The following is a 27,007-nucleotide window of genomic DNA, read 5'->3' as shown; positions in this document are numbered from 1 at the left end:
TTGCATTATAGACAAAGACGTAGAGCTCTCCCCCCACAGAATAACAGGTTATTATATAGATATGACAGATTTCACCTTGGCATGTATTTTTCTCTGGCAGGCGAGCAAACTGTTCATGTTTTATTAAAACTACATACAAGTGAGTAAAGATCAGAGACTAAGGGGCTTAAAACCAAGCATGCCAACACATTACTCCTAGATGCCAGGGGAGGCAGATCAAATGCCTTTGAAGATGGTTAAAAAAAATCAAGTTGAAAATCGTTTTAGTTGACTTCATTGGTATTTGAGTGTGGGCTTTGGGTCTCTCGGTAGCTTTGCTAGATGCGAGATGGCTTTGTGGTGTGTGTAGAAAGACTTCTGCAGTCTGACAGTATGATGTTGGTGGGGGAGGGGGTCACTGTAGTCAATAAGGCTTATGTAAATAGTAATAAATGGAATTAAATACATCTTTAATAGGTTGGTAATGTAATTGTTTTCGAGTTTGTCTTGTCTGTCTCCTGATTTCCATGTGCGTACGTGTGACAGTGGTTTTAAGAACACTGAAGCATACAGCGTCCTTGCCCTCCTTTGTTAACACAGCAGGTTTTCATCCAGTCAGTCAGAAGAGCCTCGTTCTGATTGCATTAAAGCAACATTGTGTAGAAATTGTTATTTTTGTGTGCAGGACCCCCCACGTTTAAAATGCACTGTCACTGTCGTTACTGCTGTACATGTGTATTTGTCATGATTATATTATTTATATTTAACAGCCAGACATCAAGCAGACATAACGACTAAAAGTCAGTGCCAGATTTGCTTTTGTCCGTCGGCTTCTTGCTTTGCACTCTCTCCTTTTACTCTTCTTAGCTTCCCCCATCACCATCCTCTTCAGTCGCTTCACCTCTTGCCATTATGTCCATAAAGGCGGCTAAGCCCAGTTACATCGCCCACTTACCCAGCTCCAGTTCTGGCACACCGGTTACATAGTGCAAGAACAGGCATAAGGGCTGCAGAGTGGGGATGACTGAGACACTGTTCATCTGATTACATGTCAGTGTATCATCAAAATTATTAAAAATCTGTTATTTTACAATGTGATCAGATCATCTGATGAATGCACCTGGATGAACTTACCTTTCTCTACCTTGGTGTATCTGTGTCCAATAATATTTTTTTTTTTTCCTGAGCGGTTCCTTGCTGAGTGAATGCTGTGGCATCCCACATGCCTTCCCACACCCACTACAAATAGACAGCGAAGGTGCTACATTCCATGGCCACGGTGCAGAACCCCGAGGCTGAGGAGTATGTTCTGTGTTGGTGGGCATGTCACAGGGTCCATATAAAACAACAATGGCCTAAAAATACAATAATCTACCTGTGTGTGTGTGTGTGTGTGTGTGTGTGTGTGTGTGTGTGTGTGTGTACTGATTCACTTCCTGCTGCCTTTATTGTAGGCTTTGCTTGCCACACTCAGTTCTTAATGCCTCTGTCTTTCGCTCTGACTCTTAGTTGGGCTTGGCTGAAACGTGACTTGTCAGTGAATTTGTCATTCAATTGGAATGACATGCAGATATTGATGTTGATGGTTTTTGAGTAAATCTTAATAATGAGTTGACTAAATATGTCGCAGTAAATGCTTGAAAACCTTTGACCTTTTTATTAGATAGCGACTGCTTAAGACTGATAAGGTAGGGAGAGAGGGAGGACGATCTCGAACCCCAGCTGCTGCAGGACTCAGCCTTAGTAATTAAAATTTTGCTTATTGATTATGAACCTGTATCCATCGAATCGTGGATTTGATTCTTGGCATGTTGTTGATTAAAAATGAAGCTAAATATTTTATTTAGTAAAAGATCGAGTGTTATCACACTACGACTTGTACACTGAAATGCAGCAGGAAACGCTTTGCATGACAGTGATTAAATTAAATTATTTTTTTGTGATATATTCAGTCCACCCTGTTGTAAATGTTCATGTTCATTACATCATCTCTAAGGACTTTGTTTGCATTTGTTTGGCTTTTGTTTCACTCGCTCATTCATTCGCTCGCCTACTCAATGGCCAGATCTTTCCCTCCCTCTCACCATTCATTCATTACTCAGAGAGATTTTTATTTTTTTGAACAGGTCTGACACATCTATCTCAGTCGTGGCTCAAGTCTTTTGTATCCCTCCATCATTCAGCCTCGCTGACAGGTCAATTAGAGGTTGAGGTGCTCTCCTCCGAGCCACGGTACTTGCAAGATTGTTTGCTCTGGTTCATCTGATTTGTCATTCTTCCCTCATCTGTACAGACACTCCATACAAGATTATTGAATGTGGCAATACAGACCTGCATTATATTATTCTTATTATTTCACTCTAAAGGCCCTGTGGTGCTTTCTATCTTCTTTTTTATTGTTAATTTGAAAAGATTTCATACAAAATGGGATAACCTTAAAACAGGTGCAGTGATTCGCCCAAGCTAACCTTGCTCTACTCTGTTCCTCCACAGACAGCTCTTTATTAGACATGAGAGTTGAACCCGAGGAATTATTTTTACTATCATTATTTGCCATCATGAGCAACTCCTATAGCAGAGGTCATTGTAATGTTTAACCACCGGTTCCTGACACCGTTCAGCACCGCCTGTTTTCCCACACTGTAATTCTTTTATCACAAAGACGGCAAATCCAGCAGAATTTAAGTTACCCTCCATTCGGAGTTTAATAATAACACTTTAAGAGAGTACCTCTCGGTCATCTTTGTCTCAGGAATGTTTCAAGTAAACTCACAACTGGACTAATGCCTCCTGTTGCTTTTTGTTAGTTGTGGGAAATATGTGGGGCGTTTCTTGGTTGGTTAGAGCTCTCACACACTTTTTTTTTTTTTTTTTTTAAAGCTTTGTCTGGAGGCGTCAAGTTGCAGGAAGATGGTGTGAATGTGGGAAGGCCAGCAGCCTTTAGGGAAACTGATTTATTCACGTTGGGCCACAGTGTGACTCTTCCACTCCCTCTGTAGCTGGTGTTCGTCCCCATGTCATAACCAGTATGTGTGCGTACATGTGTCTGTCCCAGCATGCCGAGTTCGCTCCCTTGGGTCCCTGACCGTGTGCACAGGGTGCCTCCTCCTCCCCAGCTGTGAGGAGCAGGGCTCTGACATGGCCTGTCCCTTTAGCTCACTCCGAACGTTTGACACGCCGAGCGCAGAGGTCAGCCTGTCCTACTTTCCCCTGGCGGCCCTTCTGCTGAGCTGCAGCGCTCCTCAGCAGGGGGGGCAGCGAAGGCGGAGCTGCTTACGCCTCCACTGCTGTCCTGGTGTGTTAAATCACTGCCATTTGGAGACACGTTTCAGTGTGTGTGTGTGTGCGCGCGTGTGGGTTTTTTTTTAGGTGTGTAGGAGGCATCCCACAGACACACACACACACACAGGCTTGTGCTGAGGTTGGATATGAAGTGCTCTGTGGGGGTTGCAGGTAGATGCTGGGCAGCACTTGGGCAGGACCCCTGCAGTGAGCTCTGTCTGACTCACTTTGTGTACCACTGTTCACACCCTCTGACCTCTTCTACCTACTTCACTTCCCTCAGTACTGTAGTTCCACTTATACCCTTATACCAACTTAGCCCGCTGTCTTAAAACAAATACTTTGTACTCATACAGACTTAGATAAATCTGAGCTGCTGCTCAAATGCTGACATATTGTTTATATGCGCAACAGTAATTGGCCTTAATTTTTCATCAGCCTATCATTGTGTTGTTCTCCCCTTTCTCTCCTACTCAGCAAATACACTATGATCTATCAAATGCAGCAACTGCCGCTGTCATCATGTTTTATTTTCTTCCCCTGCTGCCGTTGTAATATTTTAAAGTCTCCTTTTGTTCTGGTTCGTCTCTCCGCCTGCAAATGACCCACAGCCTGTTAGTTTCACAGCGCACGTGTGTCTGAAATAGTGGAAAGAGTTTGTCCCACACAGCATGGGAGGTCGCGGGCACGAGGCCTTTTGGGAAGAGAGCAGTCAGGCAGAGTTCATTAAAAAGTAAACTTCTAATGTTGTGGCAGTCCTCGGCTGCTTGACTGTATCAATGATTTAGGCCCAGCAGAAGGTCCTTAATGGATAGAGCCACTTCTCTGTGCAAGTTCAGCTGCTCCTGTCCGCCTGGCATCAAGTGGCACACACACTCAGACACACATCAGAGGCTGTGAGAGTAAAATGGTCCTAAGTACTTAAGTGTGTACGGCATTGTGAACCCTGCATCACACAGACGCTCTCCTGTTGGACTTGTCTCAAGGTTTTAAAGTAGCATGGTTGGCTAAATAAGAGAGCCTCGTATCTGTTTGTCACCATCCACTATGCATGGTCACATTCTGCATTCACATTGTTTTATTTATCTGATCTCATGTTCAGCTGTGACAAGGCAAGGGACAGAGTGTGGGTAAAAGGACAAGGCCTGTGTAATGGTGCTGTCACTGCAGCCTGTGTAAAGTTGTCCGCCTGGGACTAGGACAAGAAGGAGCATAGGAGCCTGAGAGCAGACAGGATTTCTAGTCATGTTTAAGTGTACTTAATCAGGTCACCAGATCACTTTTGCCTGTCTTGAGGCTCATCAAGACTGACCACAGAGTTCTGATCACAGCGTGAGCCTGAGTGCCTCCGGATCTAGTTATGAAGATCCGATAGCAGTGTGACAAAAATATATTGTGGTCTGAGACCTATCCATGAATGCATTCTGGTGTGTATCAGAGGCTGTAATGGTCGATAATGTTTGTATGGCTGATGGTAATACTGAAATAGAGAGTGCTAAAACTGTTGGTCAATCTACAGAAAATAAATGAATCCATTAATCATTGCGAGCACAAATAAATATTAAGATGAAGATCTTTTAAATTGAATAAGAAAGAAGATCTTTGAAGCTGTCCCCTTAGCTTTCAGAACGTTTTTACACACGGTAAACTAAACGGTTCATCAGCTGAACAAAAATATAACTGATTCTAGCAATTGTTAGTAGGAAGGACTACACATTTCAATTTGAGAATCTACAGTTTTTGTTGGGATTTTTGGGAACAAGACTAGTTGGATTCCTTAAAATGGGAACATACTTGCGGTGTACGGTCTGTGTCTCTTCTTACCCCATCTATTGTATTTTGTGCTGTTGTCTTAGTCTGTAAGGATTTAATTTCAGTTTTTGAGTTCAGGTATTTGGGTGATACTCAAAGTCTTTTGAGTATCAAATACTCTGCGCCGAAGTCTTGAAAGGAGGCTGTTAAAATTTTAGCAATTTTTCTCTTTCAGAAACAACAGCAGCTGTAGTTGTCTTGAGTTTGTGTCAGTTATATTGGAATACAATGGAGGCAAGACAAAAAGTGTCAACATGTCCTACTGAATAATCCACTTCTCAGCTGTCTATACTCATGCTCTGTGTGTTGTGAACACATGTTTTCAAAATAAAGCTATTTAGGCTACTTCAAGTTGAGTTTTGCAGTTTTAGGCAAGGAGATTGAAGGAGCTTTTCAAGCCATGTTTTTTAGTTGAGCATACAGAGATAAAGCAGAGTAGTGGATTATGATTCAGGTGTTGACTCACAATTAGTGCATTCAGCGTTGATGGGAATAAAACTAAGAAGTCATCAAGTCTTTGAAGTGCATCCCTCTCAAACAAACAATAAAAAGCATGTTCAGAGCTGCAGTACAGTTCCTTTGGTGGAATCTAAAAAGTTTTCATCCTGCGGTCGAATAAGGGCTGTGACTTTGCCGTCCGGACATTCAGAGCTTTGACAAAGTGACCACTGGGGCATCGTGCTCCTTTTCTGCAGCAGTCATACCGGGCTGCAGGTTTTGGCTGAGGTTTGGAGGTTGGAAGGAGCACTTTCCTTTACTGCCCTGCAGGGGAGTCTTAAACTTGACCTGGATGCGTGCTGCAACAGAAAGCCAATTTCGTGAACAAATTTTGGGGGATCGCTTGTAACATGAATTCTTTGTGAAGGGAGAAAACTGCAGACTCTTTTTTTACAGCCTTCTTTCGAGCCTGTGGGGATGATTGTTTGATACTCAAAAGATAGATTTTGTGTTGAGTTTCACTTTAAGAATATTTTCCCTTCTGGCACAAGAACAGAATTATTTTGACTATGGCACAAGTTTCCCCCTCTGTATTTCTGTTGGAGAACATTGTTAGATTTCTTCTGGATTGCATCGGCATTTCAGAGTGATTTAACCAGCAAGATTGACAGCATTACAACAAGGCTGTCATTATCATCCCTCCTGTGGTATAATTGCCCGTACTGTTGAACAAGCAGCTCCCATCTTTTGCACTTGGGGGTCTCTCTCTCGCTCTCTCACTCCATGTATCTGACACGCTCTCCATGTGTCTCTCTTTACTCATCTCTTACATCCGTTAAACTCATCAGAGGATCCTACAGCTTTTCAGTGTGGCCATCTGTCAATACCACTCCATAAAGTGGAGAAGTGGAGTGGGAAAACGTGTGCATCCATTGGCTCTTTAGGAGTCCTCCGCTGGCCAGCCTCCAGCTGGTTCTGAGGGCTTTGCTGTAGCTGGTTAACCCAGGCCTGGAGCATCGCTCTCCAGCCCTTGTGGCTACTTCAGCCCACCTCGCCTCCCCAATCAGGCAGCTGGATGAACCGCCCTCTTCACCGCTGTGGAGTAGCTTGTAACACTGTAATGAGTTAACTTTCAAAATGATCTACATAATTTATTTCCTGCCCCCACAGGAGCTCACTGAAGCATTAATTAATATCAGGCCCTGGTATCAGCAACCATCCCAGTGTGGGATTCCTTCTGGCTCCTATTTTTGGCACCCGTGGAATTCAATATATTTGTGCAACCAGAACACAGTTTGTTGGACATTGATGAAAGGCATTGCTTCCCGGTGGCTTGGTACACAGATCGCGCTCCTGTATGTGCATGTGTAGAGAGAAACCCGGGCACAATTGTAGGCCAGATCTCTCACCACTGAAACGAACCGACCTCGATGACAGGAACTGTGACTAAACCTAAACGATACATGCCAACAAGTTGTATGCCCTTGTTGCTGCTGGCAGCGATCTTCTCCACACTCAAGTACTACAGAGTTGTTTGTGTAATCAGATTTTTGGATATGTGTTCACTCACCCCACCACCTTTCTCTCTCTCTCTCTCTGTTACAGAACTCTATACGGCACAATCTGTCATTGAACAAGTGTTTTCTCAAAGTGCCTCGCTCCAAAGATGACCCAGGAAAGGTGAGACTTTAAAACATGAATTTGATGAACGCATGAATTTATGAATAAAGCCAAATAGAGGAGTATGTTCAGTTTCTTAGCTGGCAGCATTAACTGTTAAAGCATTTCTTTGGTGTGTATCATGCTATCTCGGCTGGAAAAATGTTACCTTTGAATGGCTGCCAGGACTCTGACAGTCTGGAAATGCATGGCATGCTCCTAATCTATTATGAACCTCCCACCCCCGCAGAATTGCATTTCAAATCCAAGGAGAGACTAGTCTTTTGGACCAGGACAGACAGCTAATGTGGGTGAGGGGTAAAGAAAAAAAAGAGTCAAAGACTGGTAGAGATGGGGCCGTAACAGGGTGGAAGTCAGGTATTCCCAGAGTTTTGCATCCCTTATTTACTGAAGTTGCTAGAGTTATTCAGACCTTAAATTTAGACCTGCTCTCTGCTCAGCCTTCTGTCTTCAAATGTTCTCCGCTGTAAACGGATGTCCAAGTCCTACATGTTAATTTGACATTTTAAATCTCAGTAGGACCACCTACAGTTGCTTTTTCAGCCCGACTTACTCCACAATCTGTAGCAACTGATAAATAATGTCCCCTGGTCCACTGAGCAGTTCATGAAGAAGGAGCCTATGCTCCTATATTTAGTACGATGGTGTGCATAGGTCTAACCATATGTAGCCTAACCCAGATTTCATCCCGGCACTGTTAGAGCATACGCTACATATGCTTAGGGAACCACACAAATAATTACTCACACACACACACACACACACACACACACACACATACACACTGACACATGCATGAAGAGCTACGCCTAGCTGTGCAGAGGATGGGGACTGAATGCTAATTTCATGTTTTGCTGTAATCCTCTGATATTGACACTCCTGGGAGCTGCTCCACTAAATACAAAATAATCTATTGCTGTATGGATCCCATTCCAAATGCATGGCCAACATGCTCGCATCCTTAATGTTTAATTTGGAATTTTCCTCACTCCCTTCCCCCCCGAAGACAACTTCAAAGAGGCGCTAGCCGCTCTTGATATGTTGCATCAATATTGTAATGTGGCAGGAATATGAGAACTGCTGGTTGGATGAGATAGGAGAGTCATGTCGCTCTCTGTCTGTTTCTCTCTGAGATGGTGTAAGAGATGGCAGTTGGTATTGTACATGCACACACACACACACACACCGTGTCTACTTCAGAGGTAGAAATGCGGCCTGTGAAGGCTACCGTTAATAATCTATATTTTAATTGGTCTCGTCTCTCTGTCTGAGTTTCCAGGATCACCGGCGCACTTGTTGTGTTTGTGCTTCCTATATTTGAACACAAAAGGGGAACAAGATGACATAATTTATGTTGATGTATGAAAATGAGCTGCGTCATTTATGGGAAGAGAGCACATCTGTTATCAGGATCTGTTTAAAAAAAAAAAACAAGCTGCAGAGAATATCGTAGCTTTGCTATGTTGTTGCCCCAGACTCCACGGATACACTTCGCTTGCCATTGCTAGACTATATTGCAGTATATTTGTGAATAATTTAATGACTCTTTTATATGTTTTTCTTTTTTCCTGCCAACTCTCTTGGGGTGGGTGTAGGGAAATGCAGAAACTCCCCTCCCACGAGGGTTAACTTAATGTGTTCTTCCCCCCCAATTAAAAGGAACACCACCGAGCTTGGCTTTGTCTCCGTGACTTCTAATTCTGAAACATCTGCATCTCTCCCCCCTGCAATTAACCCCTGCATCTTAACACAGAGATGGAACACATGTAGAGATACTTTTTCTCACCTTTTACACAGATTTTTCAGTGAAGCCTCTTGTAGAAAACACGGCTATGTAATGAGGTCTTTCGCTGCGTTTTACTGTAGTGTACATCAATGAGATGTTTCTTCATCTTTAGTTCATTGTGCTGTGAATTATTCTTCCCTCTAAGGATAATCTTAATTGACCCCAAAGCCTTGCACATATTAAAACTTATAATTTTAACCCCCTGACGGATATAGGCCAACCTTGGCTTTTCATTTTAACAATTGCAGCAGTGGTGCATGTGAGCTGTGAAAATAACAGATTTTCTGGGTTTAACAAGGGCAGGCTATTGTATATGCAGCATTTATTGTATAGATACCTGAGATACAGCTTGTTCTATGGGCTCTCCTCGTGTTCAGAGAGTTTCTTATAGAAATAACAATTATTCTCTCTGCTAAGGAAGTAATTTTAAAGGTCCTAATCTCACTTTCTCTTGACAATTGAGATTTTATCAGGGTCCATATGAAATATTAAAAATAAATTCAGATCTCGCAGGCCCTTAGGGCAGAAGTCTGTACTGTAAGCTGCTTTTCTGTTGGTTTTTCGAGGAGAAACACCATTGAAAAATAAATTAAATGGGGCCGAATGCAAAGATAAATAATGCAGCCTGGTTGTGCAATTGCTCGCCGCAGCCCCAGAGCCAGCCCCAACTGTTCTCTCCTTGATTAGCCTCACTCAGACCTTAGAAGAAAGCAACACGGCAGGGCTAGCGCTGCCTCGATTCCTGCGCTGAGACCGTGGAGCCTTCATCCTTGGCAACAGCACTCTGACTCAGTACCTGAGGCTGAGGAAGTACAGCTTCAGGAAAAGGCTTAGCATTTCACCACAACCAGCTGCCCTCACCAGCCTCTCATTGAGGAGCAGCCGCAGAGGAGGAAAAGCCAAGCTTTTCTTACTAACAAAGCCCACCCACGCGCCGCACAAACTCACAGCTATCGACTCAAATAAAGGCTCGGGCTGATAGGACAGAGTTTAGCCGAGCAGATGAGCCCCCCTGATTTTTTAAAATATTGTTGCGGTGCCAAAGAAAGATATGATGCTCATGTCCTGTCACGTCAGAGGGGAAATGTCTCAGTCCAGTGCAAACATCCTAGGGATGTCACGTGAGAAAGTCATCTGTTGTGTTTTATCAGCTCACAGGCCTTTCTACTCTCTGCAGGGCTCTTACTGGGCCATCGACACCAACCCAAAGGAGGACGCCTTGCCCACACGGCCAAAGAAGAGGCCGAGATCTGGAGAGCGGGTGAGTGTGACGAGAGAAACTCTGCATTTTGTGGAGAAAACACATTTCTTTACATATGCTGTCCCTCTGCTAAAAAGCTTCTGCCTCCATCTCTTCTTGGTTTAGGATTCATCTGTGCCTCTGTGTCTCAGTTTTCTTTTCCTTTTTACCCTCCTTTCTCTCCCACTCGTTCTCTACAACACACAAACACACACACACACACATACATGCACACTCAGTAGGAGTTCATTTCTAGACTTTATGTAACTGCCTCTCAATGCTGCTCTGCTAGCCTGTCATGAAGTGGGGTCCTTATTAATAAACTAGGCCCCAGGCAGCCATTACATACATTATATTCTGCACTCACTTTTTTTTTTAACAAACATCAATTAATGCAGAGCTGTGTACGCCGGCTATTCTGAGCGGGAGCTTCTTGTCTTTAATTATGGATGAGTTTCGTCCACCGTTACGTTACAGCTGCTTTAGTGAGCCGCTCAGATTGACCTGGCCCTGGGGCAAACCCGACGCAGCGGTCTCTTGTCTCCTACTTCCCCACGATGTGGCTGACCAGAGGCTACGAGGAGAAGGAGGATTCTGTCAGGCTGGCGAGGCAGACCCATGCGCACACGCTAACACGAGTCATTGTCTGTAACCCACAGACAACATAAAACTTAACATGCTGTTGATGTAATCGCCCTGCAGCATGAAGATACTAGCACATTCATTGAACAAACTACGTCTCGTTGATGGTGTGAGATCCAACAAATTGTTATGGTACAGGAGAAGTAGATTTATAAACTGCAGCTCTACCTGTTTCAACTGAAGCTCACCTGATGCAGTTCAGTTTATCTGTGCACGACACAAAAGAACACACACACAGTGTGTGGAGTGTGTTTGCTGTATGACACGTGCTGTGCACACACCTAGACACCGTCTGCCTACAAGTCATTTCCATTAAGAGACTCTGAAACTGAGAGTTTGGTAAATCTCATTTATGTTTATCATGAATTAAAAATGGTATTGTTGGCAGCCAATCCTCTTACAGTAAGCAGTTTTGGGAGACAGGCATAGCAGAGTTATCTCGCACAACAGTGCGTCTACGCAGCAAGACGAGGGCATGCGTGTGTGTGTGTGTGTTTGTGTTTGGGTGGGGATGTGAATGGGTGAGCTGCCTCTGTCTTCCCAGAAAGCACAGTTCAAATGTGACCTAAATAAAGGTGTTGCTCTGTCATATGACAATAGTTCTGCTTTATGTTCTTTGTATTGTGCTGATGGGTATGTCTCTGGTCTGTCACAAACATAATACAGGTCTTGCAGCCTGCAGTGGGAATTCATGTGCTTAATAATTGGATAGTGGTGATTTTACATTTATTTATTTTTCCTCTGCCTCCACACCCCGCCCCCAACCCCCACAGGCTTCTACGCCGTACAGCCTGGAGTCGGAGTCTTTGGGGATGGAGTGTATGATCTCTGGAAGTGCCTCTCCAACGCTGGCAATCAACACTGTGACTAACAAGGTACTACAACCAGCCATCCAGCCTCCAGCTCCAACACACACCTGGCTACACGGCTGCACCCTGACCCCACCCACTTCTCCAACCACCTACAGCACTATTCCCCACAGAGAGAGGAGCACTCTAGTGGAGGGGAGATGCACACACACACACACACACAGAGACACACACACAAGCACACGCTCATATGCCTAAAGCTTCTCTGCAATGCAACCCACACCAAAATACACAACTATCTGCACTGCAGCACCTTTTTCCTCTACAACAACAGGCAGCAGGCTCTTGTTATCTTCGGCACGGAAATATGATGCTCACACCGATACTTAGCACTTTGCAACCTGATTCACCTTACACTGTCCCGTGCAGACTTGCAATACGATACACCAAACGCTGCATGGGGTTTAGGTATTTGCGCCTGTAGTGGAGGTTGACGGCCAGAGTCGTGTTACCCAGTCTGTGACCACATTACAGGTGACCACCACTGCTACTGGTACCGTCTGCTCTCCGCAGCTTTTTTAGAAATATGTGTAAAAGCTTGGAAACACACAGAGCAAAGCTACAGGGACTGCTAGCTGTTAGCTGTGAGTGTGCCGCTCACTCTGAAATTTAAATAGGCTTTTTAACCTTAAGCTCTCATCCTCTGAGCCCAGTGGGGGCAGCTCTCAGGTGTACTTTTAAAAGGCCTACAAGAGTGGCTTATTCATTTGCTGCAAGCATTACCGGAAAAAAACTGTTTAACATGAACAGGAGGTGTTCATAGGAGAGAGGAGTGTGCGTGCGCGCGTGTGTGTGACAGGGGCTGAGCGTATGCCGGCGTGTGTTGTGACTTGTGTGTACATGTATGTAGAGTATGTTACAGGTTGTTTCGGCTTGTTTTGACGATTGTGACAGTGATGAGTAGATAGGGGCCGCTTCTATAGAGACACATTGCTGTAGCAGACAGATTCACGGGGCCTAAGTGTGGAGAAAGATGACCCCTTTTCCTCTCTGATTGCTACAAACAAGTACTTGCTGCAGCACCAGTCTCCACCAGCAGTGACAGCATAATGAGGCCCTAATGTAAAGAGCTGACAGTTTAGAGTCTGGACTCCTGCCATCAAATACCTCCAGTCAAATAACTCAGAAGAGCAACGAGCAGAAAACATCAAATTGGCACAAAACACGACTACTGTGCGATTCCGAGAGCTGATGAAAAGAAGTTTTGATTTGTCTCTTTTTGTTCACTTGATTTCTGACAATACCTGTTAGGATGGTAACGTGAAGAGAAGACAAAGTGTAATAGGAACAGATCTGAGGCCCTAACTCCTCGGAGAGAGCTTGTTTCTCACTGTCTTACACTGTAAACACACGACAGGCCACGCCTCTTTCGGTGCAGTGTGCCAAGCCACAGGAATTCCCTCTGTCTGTTTTTCTCTCTCTCCTTTTCTATTCCAGTCTCTCTCCCTCATTCCCGCCTTCTCGGATAGACCAATAGGAGACGCTGGCACAAGGACTACTGAACCAGCAAGAATCTTTTCTCTTTCTCTCTTTCTCTCTTTCTCTCCTGTCGGACATTCCTCACAGATGATTGTCCCCCCCCCTCTCCCTCCTTCCTCTTTTTCTTGTGCTTTTCTCACACACCACACTCAGATTTTTCTTCCTCCCCCTAAAGGTTGTGTTCTGAGGCGGCCCCTAAACATTGGCGTAAATGTGATGAAACTCTGGCACTGAAGTGTGATGATGAAGGGAAAGTGTGTTTGCTGATGAATAGTCTGGCCTCCCCCCCCCCCCCCCCCCTACTCTCTTCTTCTCTGTCTTTTGTATATCTCCCGTCCTTCTCCTTCCCCTGTCTGTTCAATCCTGCATGCAGGGATTGTGCTGAACACTAGCTGGCATTGTTGGAGACACCTGGGCCAATCTTGCTTTGATTTCATAATCCATGTCTCATGCTCCAGATTAGGCCCCCATGTAAAAGACACCTCTGGCTTTTTACTTAATTCACTGCTAAGAATAGATCTCTGACTCGCTTGCCTGCTAGCTAACACCGTACACCGTATTTACTGTGGAGCCTCCCCTGCCTGTATGAGCATGCCTGCTTCTCTGTGTGTATGTTACCTTTGTACACAGCCGTAGCTGTAGAAATAGGTAGGTGTGTGTGTGTGTGTGTGTGTGCGCACGCATCATATGTTTGTGCGTGCCCCTACATATATTGTTGAGATGTGACGGCGTGTTCGTCTGTGACGGTACGTGCTTGAGTGGGCGTCTTCACTCGGGGGGGACTCTGGGGTCTGCGTAAACCACAGAGCAGTGAGGTTTTGAAATCATCACACTTTATGGGTGAGTGGAGTAAAAATAGATTGCGGTGAGAGACTTAAGGCTAAAAGCCTGTTTTATGACTTCATTACATATAACATTTATATTTCTGTGGCGCGCTGTTTTTGATTAGCATTGTAGGGCTGATTTTGTGGATGTGCTTAAGCCTTCAGTCTTTTGCTGCTCATTGAGTTCCCCTTCACGCTAATGAACACTGGAGCCAAGCCCACACTGAGTGGAGGGAAGCTAGAGTTGCCTAATGAGCTTCTCTTACTACCCCCCTATTCTCCTCTCCCTCAGCCTCACCCCTCTTCCTTGTACAGTGTTGCCTGAATTCAGCATTTGCGCTCTGTTTTTTATAAAAATCGCAGCATTTCTCATTCTAGCAGCTCAGGAGCCAAGCTCCTTATTAAAAGCTTTATATGATCGGACGCTCTCGCTCTGCATGTGTGGGTCCTGGATTTGTACCAGCATGTTAGTCAGCCGGCCAATCAGTCAGAGAAAGGGAAAGCAGTCGGAGCCTGCCTGGGTTTCCTTGCCTTCTTGTGGCCTCTGTGGTAGCTCGCTGCGCCTCAGCAGAGAGACAAGAGGCTTCAGTCCGCTGTTGGTGCTGAGAGGCAGAGTGCTGGGCAGGGCCAGGCCAATCTGCCTTCCTGAAGGCTGCTGCCACTGCTGTCTCATTGTGCTGAGCACAGAGCCCACTCTGTTCCACTCCACAGTGATGAGCAGAAGCCACCATGCTGCACTCAGTCATGGACTGACACACACAAACACGTGCACATATACCAGTCTTAGAATGCCTGGCCCTCTTCCTGCAACACCATCAGCGTGTTACTGCCATTCCTTTCTCACAATACCAAACTCAACACACGGACTATTCTCTGTGGGTATCATTAATTTCATTATCTGGATCGTTCTTCTTACTATTGTCTTAATTGTCTGACGGCGCACTTTATTTAGGAAGGGTGGGAGGACTAAACCTTGTTAGACGATAATTAAGATCGTCGTCCTGAAGTGGTTCGGCTAGTTTTGCTGCTATATTGAAAGGTCAGTGTCTCGGCTGCACTGAAATCCTTTGTTAGCTGTCCCAAATGGATTTGCGCTTGGTGAGCAGATGTGGCTGACATCGCCAGTAGTGTGACCTTTAGTGATGGGAATGTCTCAGCTGTCTCCAGACCCCTTTTTATACGTTCAGCTGGAACCCCTCAGAGACTGCGGTTGGTGCTCGGCAGCACCCTGCGTCTCCCACACACATTCTCAATAAAGTGAAAACAAAGTACTCTGCTATTATGACATGTCATTGCATGCAGCACACACATGCTCAGGCTTTACATTTCCATTCTAAATTACATTGTTTAACTATAGACCAACGTTACCTTTCATACCCATTATCTCAGAGGAATGCTGAAGTGCTCTACCCTCAGCATGGGTGGAAACAACGTTGGTAAAATTAGAGTGCGTGTGACTGACTCTGCAAGAGAATAAACTAATGTACATGTGTGTATTTCAGGTGGCGTTGTACAATACAGACCAGGAAGGAAGCGATAGTCCAAGAAGCAGCCTTAACAACAGCCTGTCTGATCAGAGTCTGGCCTCCGTCAATCTCAACAGTGTGGGCAGCGTGCACAGCTATACACCGGTAAGACCACTCTTCACAGGGACATGAATCCGCAGCGATGGGGTACTTTTTAAGAGATCTTCATGCATGTTAAAAATGTTTGTCACACCCCAAAGTTAAATCTTCAGTCTGAAAATACCAGAGCATGCTCAGCTCTGATCCAGAATGTGGATGGACCGTAACACACCCAAATTTAATGAAAACACGAGCAGCGATAAATGTTATTTTTCCGTCTTGTATCAAAAACCACATTTCTCCTGCGATGATTACAAAGCACCATGTGATCAGAGTTGACAACAAGTCAACTTGGATCCATCTTCACATTGACAGACAGATCACCTGACCCATTTAGATTACATATAATTTGGACATAATCCAACTCGAGTCCCAGTGCAGATCTAGTTACTCAGACTGACTGGACCAGCGAAGAATAAAATAAGGTCCTCCTGCTGTAGCATCTTGGAAACCTTTCCACAAATATACTGTGGCCTTGCAGTTCTTGCAGAAGGGTGAACAGATACCGACTCAATTCATCTTAATTTTATTATATAGCACCAAATCATAACAGAAAAAGTCTCAGGGCACTTTTCAAATAGAGCAGGTCTAGACCGTACTCCTTTATAAATAAAATAATTCTGGTTGTCGATGTTGCAGCTCATGAAAGTCTCCTAGTTGGATATTTATAACAAGATATTTATATAAATGTGTTGTAATTGATGATTTCTTTTCGCACTAAGTGCTAAGGCCAAATGATACATTTTCATTTTATTCACATTTTTCAAACTGTGGGGGAGCCACAGCCACTAAATGAATGAAAATGAAACACTGCCAGACTTAGAAAGTGTACCACATCCCATATTTCATCTGATCAGAAAGCCCCAGGAGGCTTTCTTCAGAGGAGCTTAGCCGTAGACGGCAATAGACCGCGGTTCAGGGTGGACATGCGCTGGAGTACAACATCAGGAAGGGGGTTAAAGGGAACAGAGAAAAATGTGCACGCTCCTGGAAGCCAGACAAAGAGAAGCGCTTCCTCTGATGTCCTCCCACCAGAGATGCCCCCTCTTTGGTGTGGTCCTCCCGCATCCTAGAGTGCTCCCTGCTCCAGGCTCTGGGCATCGATCGGCTCAGCCTGATGGATGTGCTCTCTCCCTCTCTCTGTCTCTCTCTGTCTCCCTTTCTCTCTTTCTCTCCCTCTCTTTCTTGCAGCCAAAGCAGCAGCTCACAGTAAACACTCTGGCTTTATTATCACCTCTTCACTCTTACCCAAGCCAGACTGTGAGCCATGCACTTCAGCAGACTGCCCACATCTTGGAAGAGGAAGATGTTATGATCAAAAATTGGACGTGACCTCTCTTGTAATGCTAGGCCACAGTGGACACGGGTCAGACCGTGCTTTGTGAAATAGTGATGGTTTTGCATCGCTGCCCTCGCTGCGATGAATCCCGTAGACAAACTCATTGCTGCAGGGGAACAATGCTTTCTGTCTAACACCCAGGGCTAGTGCATAACATTGACTGCCTACACAAATACATGGATAAAATGGTTACTTATTTGTACAAGGTATTGCTATTGATTTTGTTTTAAATATATTTTCCTTGGCCACCTGAGTATTGGGTTTGTGTCCATTCCAGTTGGTCTCTTAATGTTATGTGAGCCAAGGCGGTAAGCGTTGACCTAGATTGTTGCGGTTTGTGTAATTGTTCTTTACATGTCGTGTTGACTGACACCTCTGCAGGCTGAAACAACATTTTTCCAGGAGCTCCTCAGGAGAATTGAACCATCCTCATATTTTACTTGGTGCTGCTACATTCACATAAACCACCGTGCATTAAATATTCTAGAGGTTTTCTGCTCTCTGTTTTTGCGGCTCCGCGACCAGATGAGCATGGCGAGGGTATCATTGAAGAGTATGTATAATATTGATGTGTATGTTCGACGATATAGTGCGCAGTAGCATCAGTAGTCCCTGTAGTCTGTAGCGCAGATGTATTTTCACAAATTAAAAGTTAAACATAATCCTGTTTTGCACTCAGTGTTGCTGTTTGCTTTTGTAAATCTTAAGCTTTCTTTGTTTCTCCACAGGTGACCAGTCACCCGGAGCCCGTGTCCCAGTCTATGAGCCTCCAGCAGCCCCCGCAATCCCAGTACAACATGCCAGACAGGGATAAGCAGCTCCTGTTCTCTGAATTTGAAGATCTCAGTGCCTCCTTCCGCAGCCTTTACAAGTCTGTTTTTGAGCAGTCCTTCAGCCAACAAGGTGAGTGGCCTCATGGGAGCATCAAGTGGAAACCTAATAGAGAGCCTAAGCTTCATTTATCAAGGAACAGGATGATTCTCAGAACGATTTTCCTAATGTGGATTTGTTCTTAACAGCTGGGGCTATAGAGAGTCTTTAGGCACTAATTAGGTTTACTGAGAAGTGGGCAGGTATTCAACAGGCTGACTAGCCCATATTGCAAATCTATACTGTATTATAGTTTAGTGGTTTCATGGTCTTTCATGTGGGGAAAGGCATCATTTAATATTCAAAAGCAGAGTCTGAGAGTACGTTTTAAATATTTTATAAGAGGATGTAAAGAGATGTTATTGCATTTATTCAATAGTTATTTCATATTTATTACTATTCACCGTTCCTGCTTTATTTCTTTGAAATGACATGAACGTTTTCAGCGTCCTGTCGTGTTTTAAATGTTTTCTCAGAGGAGTGGAAGAGGTTACAGGCAGCCTAAGTCCTCAGTAAGTCTATTGGATTTGAGGTTCATTTGTCATAATGATGAGGAATTTATACGATATAATCCATAGCGGTGGATAGAGCACATCTTTCCGAAAGCCTGAGAATCCCTGTAGAACAAAATGCATTTTTTGCTTGTAATCTGATTGACTGATAAACAAAGAGCACTTGACAAGCGGGTTATGAGCAAAGTAGACTGAGCTTTCTGTGTATAACCTACTTTCACAAATCAAATGCATTTCATGCTAATATTTTCAAAGAGTTCCTCTCCTTTAATCTATCATCTATGTTTCATTAGTTGAAAGTTGTTACCTTTTTTTATGCGCATAAAAGTGAAATCTCTTAGTCAGACAAGCTCTAGCAATTAAAAAGCGTAAATAATCGAGCTAGAGGATTTCACACTCTGCCGCTGTAGACAGTGAGCTAATTCACTGGCTTTGATAATAGGTAATGAGCTCGCATTATTATTCTGGTGCCGCGTTAATTGCTTTCTGTATTTCCCTGGTTGGACAATGGGCTTTCTGTGCCGATAAGAGATGCACCTTTGTCAACCCTGCAGTGAGTGTTGCGTGCCGATTGTGGAGGTGCAGGGCCAGAGTCAGCTCTAAAAGCACTCCAGTGAAATAGGTTTACTGTGCCAAAGCTGTGAAGGACAGGGCCTCTTAAGACCACTCCCTGCCACTCAGATGATTGCAGTTGGGTGTGCAGATGTTCATGCCCGAGTCATGTCTGTTAAAGAGCCACGCAGCAGCACAGTGAATTTGTCAAAGACAATCCAGAGCCGTGTAGCTGGAGAGGAGAGGCGACGGCAGCCCTGGCTCGTGAACCTCAGAGACACAACTAATGCTGAGTCATTCCCTGATACAACAAAATGGCAGCTGGTCTGTCTCAAGTGTAGAGCTACTTAAACACAGGAGGTCCAGATGCCATTATTGTAAGATGTTAAGGCCTGGAGTGGCTGTAAAATGTGAAGACCTTGGATCTCTTTTTGTTTGAGGTGTATTAGTATAATGTACTTGAGCACAATCTGAAACAATGTGACTGACATTTGTGATGAAATTATTAGTCTCTCTTCACCAGCTAGGGCTTCAACTAAAGATATTTTTATTATCATTTCATTTGTCAATTACATTTAGATCCACCGATTCCCAGAGCCCAAGGTGACGTCTGTAAATTGCTTTTTTCTGTTATAACAAACAGTCCAAATAAGTTCAATTCATAATAATAAGAATAGAACGAAAAGCAGCAAATCCTCACAGCTGAGAGGCTAAACAAGCGAGTGTTGGTATTAACAGGAAATGAATCTAGAAATGTTCTGATGGAATGATCGTGTGAGCCATTTTTCAAGCAAAAACAGCAGCTGTATCTGTTGATTTTTTTTTTAATACAACAGATACTACTTTTTTAATATTTTTGAATGTTTTAAGATGTCACCTTAGGATGGGGCATTTTTGATATCTTATAGACAAACTAACGTCTTAATTCTGAATCCATTTGCAAATGAATCGCTAATTAAAAGTGACACTGTTTCAAGCTCTGTGTTGGTGTGTTTCGTTTCCCAGGTCTGATGGGCATACCGTCAGATTCCTCCCAGCAGACCCACACCTCCTGCTCCTATCAGCACTCCCCCAGTGGCACCATTAGCACTCAGAACAGCCTGTCAAACAACCAACCCAACAGCCACCCCAACAGCCACTCCGCCAACAGTGGCCAGGTGCCCCTGTCCCATCCTGCCCAAGCCCACCCGGGCCACGGCTCGCCCCACGCACAGCACCTCCCGCAGCATGGCGGCCCCCACAACCAACACAACCAACACGCCCAGCACAGCCAACACAGTCAGCACCCACAGCACGCTGCGCACTCCCAGCACGGGCAGCACCCATCGCAGCACCCATCCCACGGCCAGCACCCACAGCAACACACGCCACATCCCTCCCAACACACGCAGCACAGCCAGCATCCTTCCCAACACGGACAGCAGCATCAGAGCCTCTCCCATCAGCCCCATCCTACCCAGCAACAGATGGCCTGCAACACAGGTAAGACCCTCTGTCTGTCGCTGTCTTCCTTTGAACCAGCGTCGCCGTGTTGTTTTTCTCTTCATCCTGTTCATCACAAAGACACGTCAAGAAAAGCAAATGTTTACAGCGGAGTGTGATTTCGTATCCGTCCTCATTTTTCTTTTTTTTCTTTTTTGTCATAAAGCATTTAGAAACTGTTATAGGTGGTAAATCACCATCTGATATGTTATGTGTGCTGTGGTGAGAACAAAGCAATGCTGCATCTAGTGACTTGAGCAGCTTTTCCAGAGTTGACTGGCTCCTCCTAGTGGCCACAACGCAACGCTGAACTGGAGAAAAAGAAAAAAAAAGCCTGATGAACGGTTTTATTTGGTGTTACCTTCTCATTTATTTGGCACTACAAGACTGCCTGCACAGCTATAAAAAAATAAAAAAAATGCGACTACAATGAAAATGCATCATCTGGCCTTATTAGCTAACCCACAGTCAATAACAATTACAGCAGCAATTATTGTGCAGTTGTCCATAAATTACGTAATTAGTGCTAAATCTGTAGTTGTCCCAGGAGTGAACTTGGTGTTGGAACCAAAATTACCTGTATCCTTCAACTCTCTTGTCTTCGTAATGTTACAGATAGTATCATATGTGTGTGTGTGTGTGTGTGTGTGTGTGTGTGTGTGTGTGTGTGTGTGTGTGTGTGTTGCAGGTTTACTGTCTGACTGGTACCCAAATCTGGATGCACTGAAAGAAAGCTGTCGTATTGCTAGCAGCTATAACTGGGCTGATGTCGACCTTTCACCTTTCCAAGGTGCAGTTTGGACACCACAGATAAACCTTATTGCTTTTACAAATATCAAACATTATGTATAGCATATTATATATATGAAGAAGTATTTAATTTATTTGTTAGAGATTAAGATTTGTCTAGATTACAGAGCAAACAAACATTTTAAAGCCAGGAGCTGATAGTACAGTACTGCCCCAGCTTTTGATTGAGTGCTGAAGTCTTGACACTGTGGAGTTGATTACGAGTTTAATTAAACTGAGCTCTTCAATTAAATAACACTGCCTTCAAGTTTAATTACCAAAACACTGAGCTCAGCAGGTCAGTTTATCCAATTATAGTCTAGGATTGCAAGGTAGGATGTTTTTTAAATATCACCCACTGAAGGTTACTGACATAATGAATACATATTGCAACCAAAGTTTTTGCTTCATGCTTGTAAATTAGTTTCTCATTTACTAAATTTATACTGGACAGTCGGCTGGTGCAGTTTCATACATTTCATTGTCACAAAGGCATTTTAGTGCAGACAGATGCTGTCACTAGCTCTGAGAGTATCTCTGGTTGTTCTGTCTATAAATTTATGTTTTATGTTTCTAAGGATTAAGAGAGAGTATGAGACAAGCGGAGTTGAACAATTGGTCCCTGGAACCCACCCAGATCGCGGACCTCTGCTCGTCCATCAACCAATTTTTTGCCCGCACCGGTGTAATCCAACCACAAGGGGCAGTGCAGTCTCCTGTTTGTCATGGCTCCATGCACCCCAACAAACCCAGCCAGCACCTCAACACAGGTTAAACACCCACTCCTTAAACCTACAACTTATTTATGAGTTTGTGTAGCTGTGGTGAGTAGCTTGCTTTGACATGGGGACAGATTCTGTATAAAAATCTTGAAACATGACGCATTTTTATTGTTTACACGTTAAACCTGATGTCGGGTTTTTGTATGTAGAACGTCAAAACAACTGCAATATCAAAATAGCTACGAGGTCTTTGACTGTGTAACTTCCTTCAAACTCTTATTCAGAAAAGTCCAAATCTATACAAAAGCCCATTTTCTGATGAATTTACCTCATTTACATTTCCTTCTATTTGAAGTGCAGACAGTCTTGAGCCTCTTAGCACACTATGAGCTCTGTTTGCCCTTTATGTCCGTGATGCCCAACCTCTTTGGCTTGTGAAGCTGAAAAACAACCCTTTGTTACCAGCTCTGCCGGTTCTGTCAAGTTCAGCCAAACAATGATTTTTTTCCCCTTGATCTATTTGCATAATTTTTAGAGCCTCGAGGAGGTAACATTATTAAGTCAAGTCACCATTATGTGTTGCATAATTATCCTTTTTTCCCTCTTGCTCCCTAAACCTTGTGAGGGTCCTGTGTGATTTAACCCTGCTCGTATTATTACTCCTTAACTCAGAATGTTACATGAATTACAGTATTTTTCTATTATACATTGTTTTCAGCAGAGACACATAACTACAATTATAAACCATGATGTTTGGTTTGGATTCATGGGTTGAATTACATCTCAAGAGGTGCATCGCCTGGTTTAATCGAGACTTAATATAAAGCTTTGTTCTGATTTTGTCTTTAGGAAATATCTACATGGACTCCAGACAGAGTATGTCCATGATGGGTCCTCCTGGATATCCCCACATGACCCCCATGAGCACCACAGGACCCACAATGACAGGTGACATTGAAGAGAAGAACGTGATTAAAATAATGATCTGTTTATAAATGTTAATTAATGAAAGTTAAGTTAATTAAAAAAAACCCTCTGTTCTCTCTCCAGGACACCATGCACAGATGAACCAGCAGCACATGATACCTACCAGAAACTTCCAGATGCATCGCATGCCAGCTGATGACATCCAGGATGACTTTGATTGGGACTCTATTGTCTAGCCCCTAGACCTCCTTTTGCAAACAAAAGGGAGCGAGGAGAGGAGGTGGAAGCCAGAGGAAGCCAGGCTGAGCTGAAAGGCCGCAGGAGGAGGAGGAGGAGGAGGCCACTTTGGGTGGGATGCAGAAGAACATTTGACAAACTTTGGAGAAAGACAGACAGACTTCAGAGTCCTGACATTTTTACAAAAGCAAAACATAATGAGAAAATGTTACTTTGAAGACAATCATATTTAGTCGGACATGTTAAAGTGATTGCTTATGTACTTGTCTCAAGACAAGTAGAACACATTCACGTCTAAACCACACGCTCCTCAGCTCCTCAGCCAGCCCTCTCCCAGTCCCTAGCCAGCAGCCTTCCAAAGTCCGAACCCCTCTCCCCCCTCGACCCCCCGCTCCGTAACTGTTATGTGATTTGAGCGACGTGTTCAGCTTGTAATTCTTCTCGTGTTGACATTGGCCTCAGCTGCCTCTTGGATGAGTTTATCTCTCTCTCTCCTTTTTTTTTTTTTTTTAAGAAAAAAACAAACAAACATTTGTTTTATTTTTGTTTTTAAGGAACACAGGCCGTCTCTGTGAGTAATGTGATGGTGCTCGTTGGTCACTTTTGGGAGAAAGTGGGCCCCACGTTGGCTGAACTGGTGGTAAAGTTAGGTTTACAATAAGTGAGGTTTTTGAACAGGGTGTTAAATGTTTAAGCAGGCTTGATATTAAACAAACCAAGAGAGACGGCGAGAGACGAATCACAGAAAGTACTGTGAACTGTCACAGCCAACCAATGTGATCAGGCTCACTGCAACAGACTGGTTATGGGAGTAAAGCAACTTTTTTTTTTTTTCTTCTTAGTTCTCTCAAGCACTTCAAAATGAGTGAATATAATGAGTGTGAGAAGAAGGTGAAAGCAGGGAAGTCAGACATTTTATGTCTTTTTTTTTTAATTCATTCAGCCCAAAGTAACTCGAGGTTTAGGTTCTCTGTGTGCATCATGTCTGTTAATAATTGCTTTACCAATCAGAAGCTATTGTAACATTAAATACTAAACAAATCCACAATTTCAAGCTAGTTTAAATGTTAAAGTTCATCAGTTTTAGGTGAGCAGCCTATTGATCAGTAAACAAGTCAACGAAATAAGTAACAATAAATTGCAGTACCGAAATGTTGAAATGTTCAGCACTCATGGTCATCTGATCTATTTCAACTTTGAAATACTGGTTTTGGTAGTCCAGTATCCGTTGCAAGCAAGTATTTGTTTAAATGTACTGTTCAGATCAGTGTGGTTTGGACTTATTAAAGCTATCGTCCAGCATTTTAAATATAAAATATGAAGCTACAGACAGGAAATGATTAGCTTAGCTTGGCATGTGGAAAACGGCTCGCCTGGCTGTGTCTAAATGTAACAAAATTTGCGTACACGCAAATTTAAAGCTCACTAACGTGATATATCTTTAACGTTTGTTTAATCCGTACAATAACTGAAGAGTAAAAACAACTTATGGTTTTATGCGGGGGGCTAATGTGCTGGACTATTTCTTGGCCGGTTGCAGTGATTTCTTGGAGATACAATATGTTATTTACTGAGCTTTACAGAAAGTAAATAAAATATAATATTATATATTAAGAGCTCAGTAACTGGCTTCTGTGTTGTTACTGTTAAACACAGAGCCAGGCTAGCAGTTTCCCACAGTTTTCTGTCTTTGTGCTAAGCTATGTTAATTGTGTGCTGGAAGGGGCTTTGCATTTACTGTGTGCAATCCATATTATAATTTATGCTTGTGACAGTAACAAGTAAAACATAACGAGAATGTATGCAATTTTGAGAGTAATGGGCCGAAGCCTCACTGACGTGAAACATTGCTATTAAACTAATAAACTGTAATAAAATAAAAAACTAGAAGAAGGGTCTCTCATCCCAAAGAGAAAAAAAATCTGGTGTGAAATCTTCTTACATTTCGTAAAACTTTGATTAATGATCAATAGGATATGCATCAGATGTTGAACTTTCCATTTGAAAAGGGCAAAAAAAAAAAAAAAAAAAAAAAAAAAAAAAAGGAAAAAAAAAAAAAAAAAAAAAAAAAAGCGCAGGTTTTACTGTATGTTTCTTTGATTTGTAGAATGAGTTACATCCAAATTCATGCCTTTTTTTCTGCCTACTGTACATCAAAGTGCGTTTCCGATGCTACGTTCAGTGTTTATTGTCACTTCTGGCATTTAAATTATGAAATTAAGGATTAATTTCTTTAACTGCCCAATGTTTTGTTGTGATAGTTCGATAGCGTAAAGTTTTGCTATTATACAATCATAACAGAATGAGAAATGTGACTCATGATACAATACATACAGTGTGTATGTGTGTGTGTGTGTGCATGCGTGCGTGTGTGTTGGTTGAACATATGGTGTGTGCGTGTGTGTTTTTTGATTTTATTGTAATCTTAGGGCTATGATTGATTGCTGCAATCATCTCTATGCTATCTATGAGCACAAAAGCAGATGCACACAGTGATTAAAGACTTGATTTGAGACATGCGTTTTTTGTTGGAAGGTTTCTCAAGCACAGAACAGGGAGATCAGCGGTTCTGGAAACTTCTCTGTGTCCTGTAACAAGTGGCTCCTCAATCAGACAGGTGCTGAACTTTTAGAGACACTGTTAAAAAAAACAAAAACGCCTTTGCACACCTAAACCTTTAATTGATCGTAACTGTTTAAGATGCGAAGCACCTTCTGGATCTCAAAAAAGCTACTCACTCACATACTCATCCTGTCATTTATACGTTCACTCCCTCACAGTCCGAACCTTTCGAGACAATTACGAGGCATTGTCTATTAACACGATAATTTCTCCTCTGCAATACTGCTCAACTGTGTGTGGTGCTTTGCATCTATGACACTGTGTATCCTTGTTTAAAGGAATAGTTCAGCATTTTGGGGAATACGCTCATTTGCTTTCTTGCCAAAAAGATTTTTAACACTCACGTCTGTATGATTAATATGAAAACAGCCAGCAGCCGGTTAACCGAGACTGGAAACAGGAGGGAAGTCTTTGTCCAAAGGTAACAAAATCTGCATGGAAGCAACAATTCATTGTTGTTTATGGGGTTATATGCCAAACTACTTCTTGGCTGGGTGCAGTCACTTCCCAGAGACATAATGTGTTAATTAGACAGCTTTAGATGTGCTGGTAGTTGATTTTGTTACCTTCAGACAGAGCAAGGCTAGCGGATTCCTTTTGTGTTTCTGTGTTTGTGCTGCACTGTAGCTTCATATCTAACTGACAGACGTAAGAGTGATATTGATCCACTCATCTAACTCTCAGCAAAAAAGGCAAATAAATATATTTTCCAAAATGCTAAACTATCCCTTTTTAAATTAATTTAGCAGCAAGGGACTGCAGTTGTCACAGTAGTTTTGATTTTTTTTTTTATATATTTGGATGACAATCACGGATTCTTTTTATTTTTTTTATGATATTGCATAATGTTTGTTATTGTGAGAAAAGGCACTTTCAAGTCTCACACAAATGTTTTGTTTGATAGTATAGACCCTCATGTTTCTACATTTGAACACGTAGGTTATTTGAAACTAGAACCAGCCCAATTTTATATTGTAGATCGTCTGTCAAACTGTCCAGAGCTGCTTTGTGCAGATGAAGTCTTCTTTTCAACTGATGATACTGCCATTCATTTTTATATTTTCAGCTAATAGTTGTTGTGTTTTCTTTTCCTGCCAATCATACCTGTCCACTCCTGCTTCTTTCTGCTTTGTATATCAAATGTCCGCTGTATGTGGAGGATTGCCTTGCCTGTGGATCTCAGCTATGAGTTTTTAAAAAATTTTGTTCAACTGCCAGAATTTCTTAATTAATCAGACCGAATACTTAGTCAGTTGAGTGACCCAAATCATGACTCTTTTAATGTGGGCCAAAGGACTG

At 43.1% G+C, this 27,007-nt stretch overlaps 1 protein-coding gene across 5 annotated transcripts in view; it reads left to right on the top strand.

Annotated features, from left to right (window-relative positions):
- foxj3 (forkhead box J3) overlaps positions 1–25,098 on the top strand; it is a 74,198-nt gene extending 49,100 nt beyond the window's left edge. For 4 of the 5 annotated variants that reach the window (XM_027279814.1, XM_010731372.3, XM_019262943.2 and 1 more), the window contains exons 3-12: positions 7,117–7,191; positions 10,155–10,238; positions 11,633–11,734; positions 15,534–15,662; positions 17,724–17,898; positions 19,935–20,411; positions 21,100–21,201; positions 21,779–21,970; positions 22,772–22,870; positions 22,973–25,098. In XM_027279814.1, coding sequence (XP_027135615.1) covers positions 7,117–7,191; positions 10,155–10,238; positions 11,633–11,734; positions 15,534–15,662; positions 17,724–17,898; positions 19,935–20,411; positions 21,100–21,201; positions 21,779–21,970; positions 22,772–22,870; positions 22,973–23,085 — 1,548 coding nt within the window. In that variant the 3' untranslated portion in view covers positions 23,086–25,098. The remainder of the gene's footprint in view (positions 1–7,116; positions 7,192–10,154; positions 10,239–11,632; positions 11,735–15,533; positions 15,663–17,723; positions 17,899–19,934; positions 20,412–21,099; positions 21,202–21,778; positions 21,971–22,771; positions 22,871–22,972) is intronic. The other variant, XM_019262945.2, reaches the window with a different exon arrangement.
- The last annotated feature ends 1,909 nt before the right edge of the window (positions 25,099–27,007 follow it).

The sequence above is a fragment of the Larimichthys crocea genome, chromosome VI, assembly GCF_000972845.2.
Source record: "Larimichthys crocea isolate SSNF chromosome VI, L_crocea_2.0, whole genome shotgun sequence".
NCBI lineage: Eukaryota > Metazoa > Chordata > Actinopteri > Sciaenidae > Larimichthys > Larimichthys crocea.
Note: the sequence above shows the minus strand (reverse complement) of the source record. Positions and strands in the feature narration are given on the sequence as shown.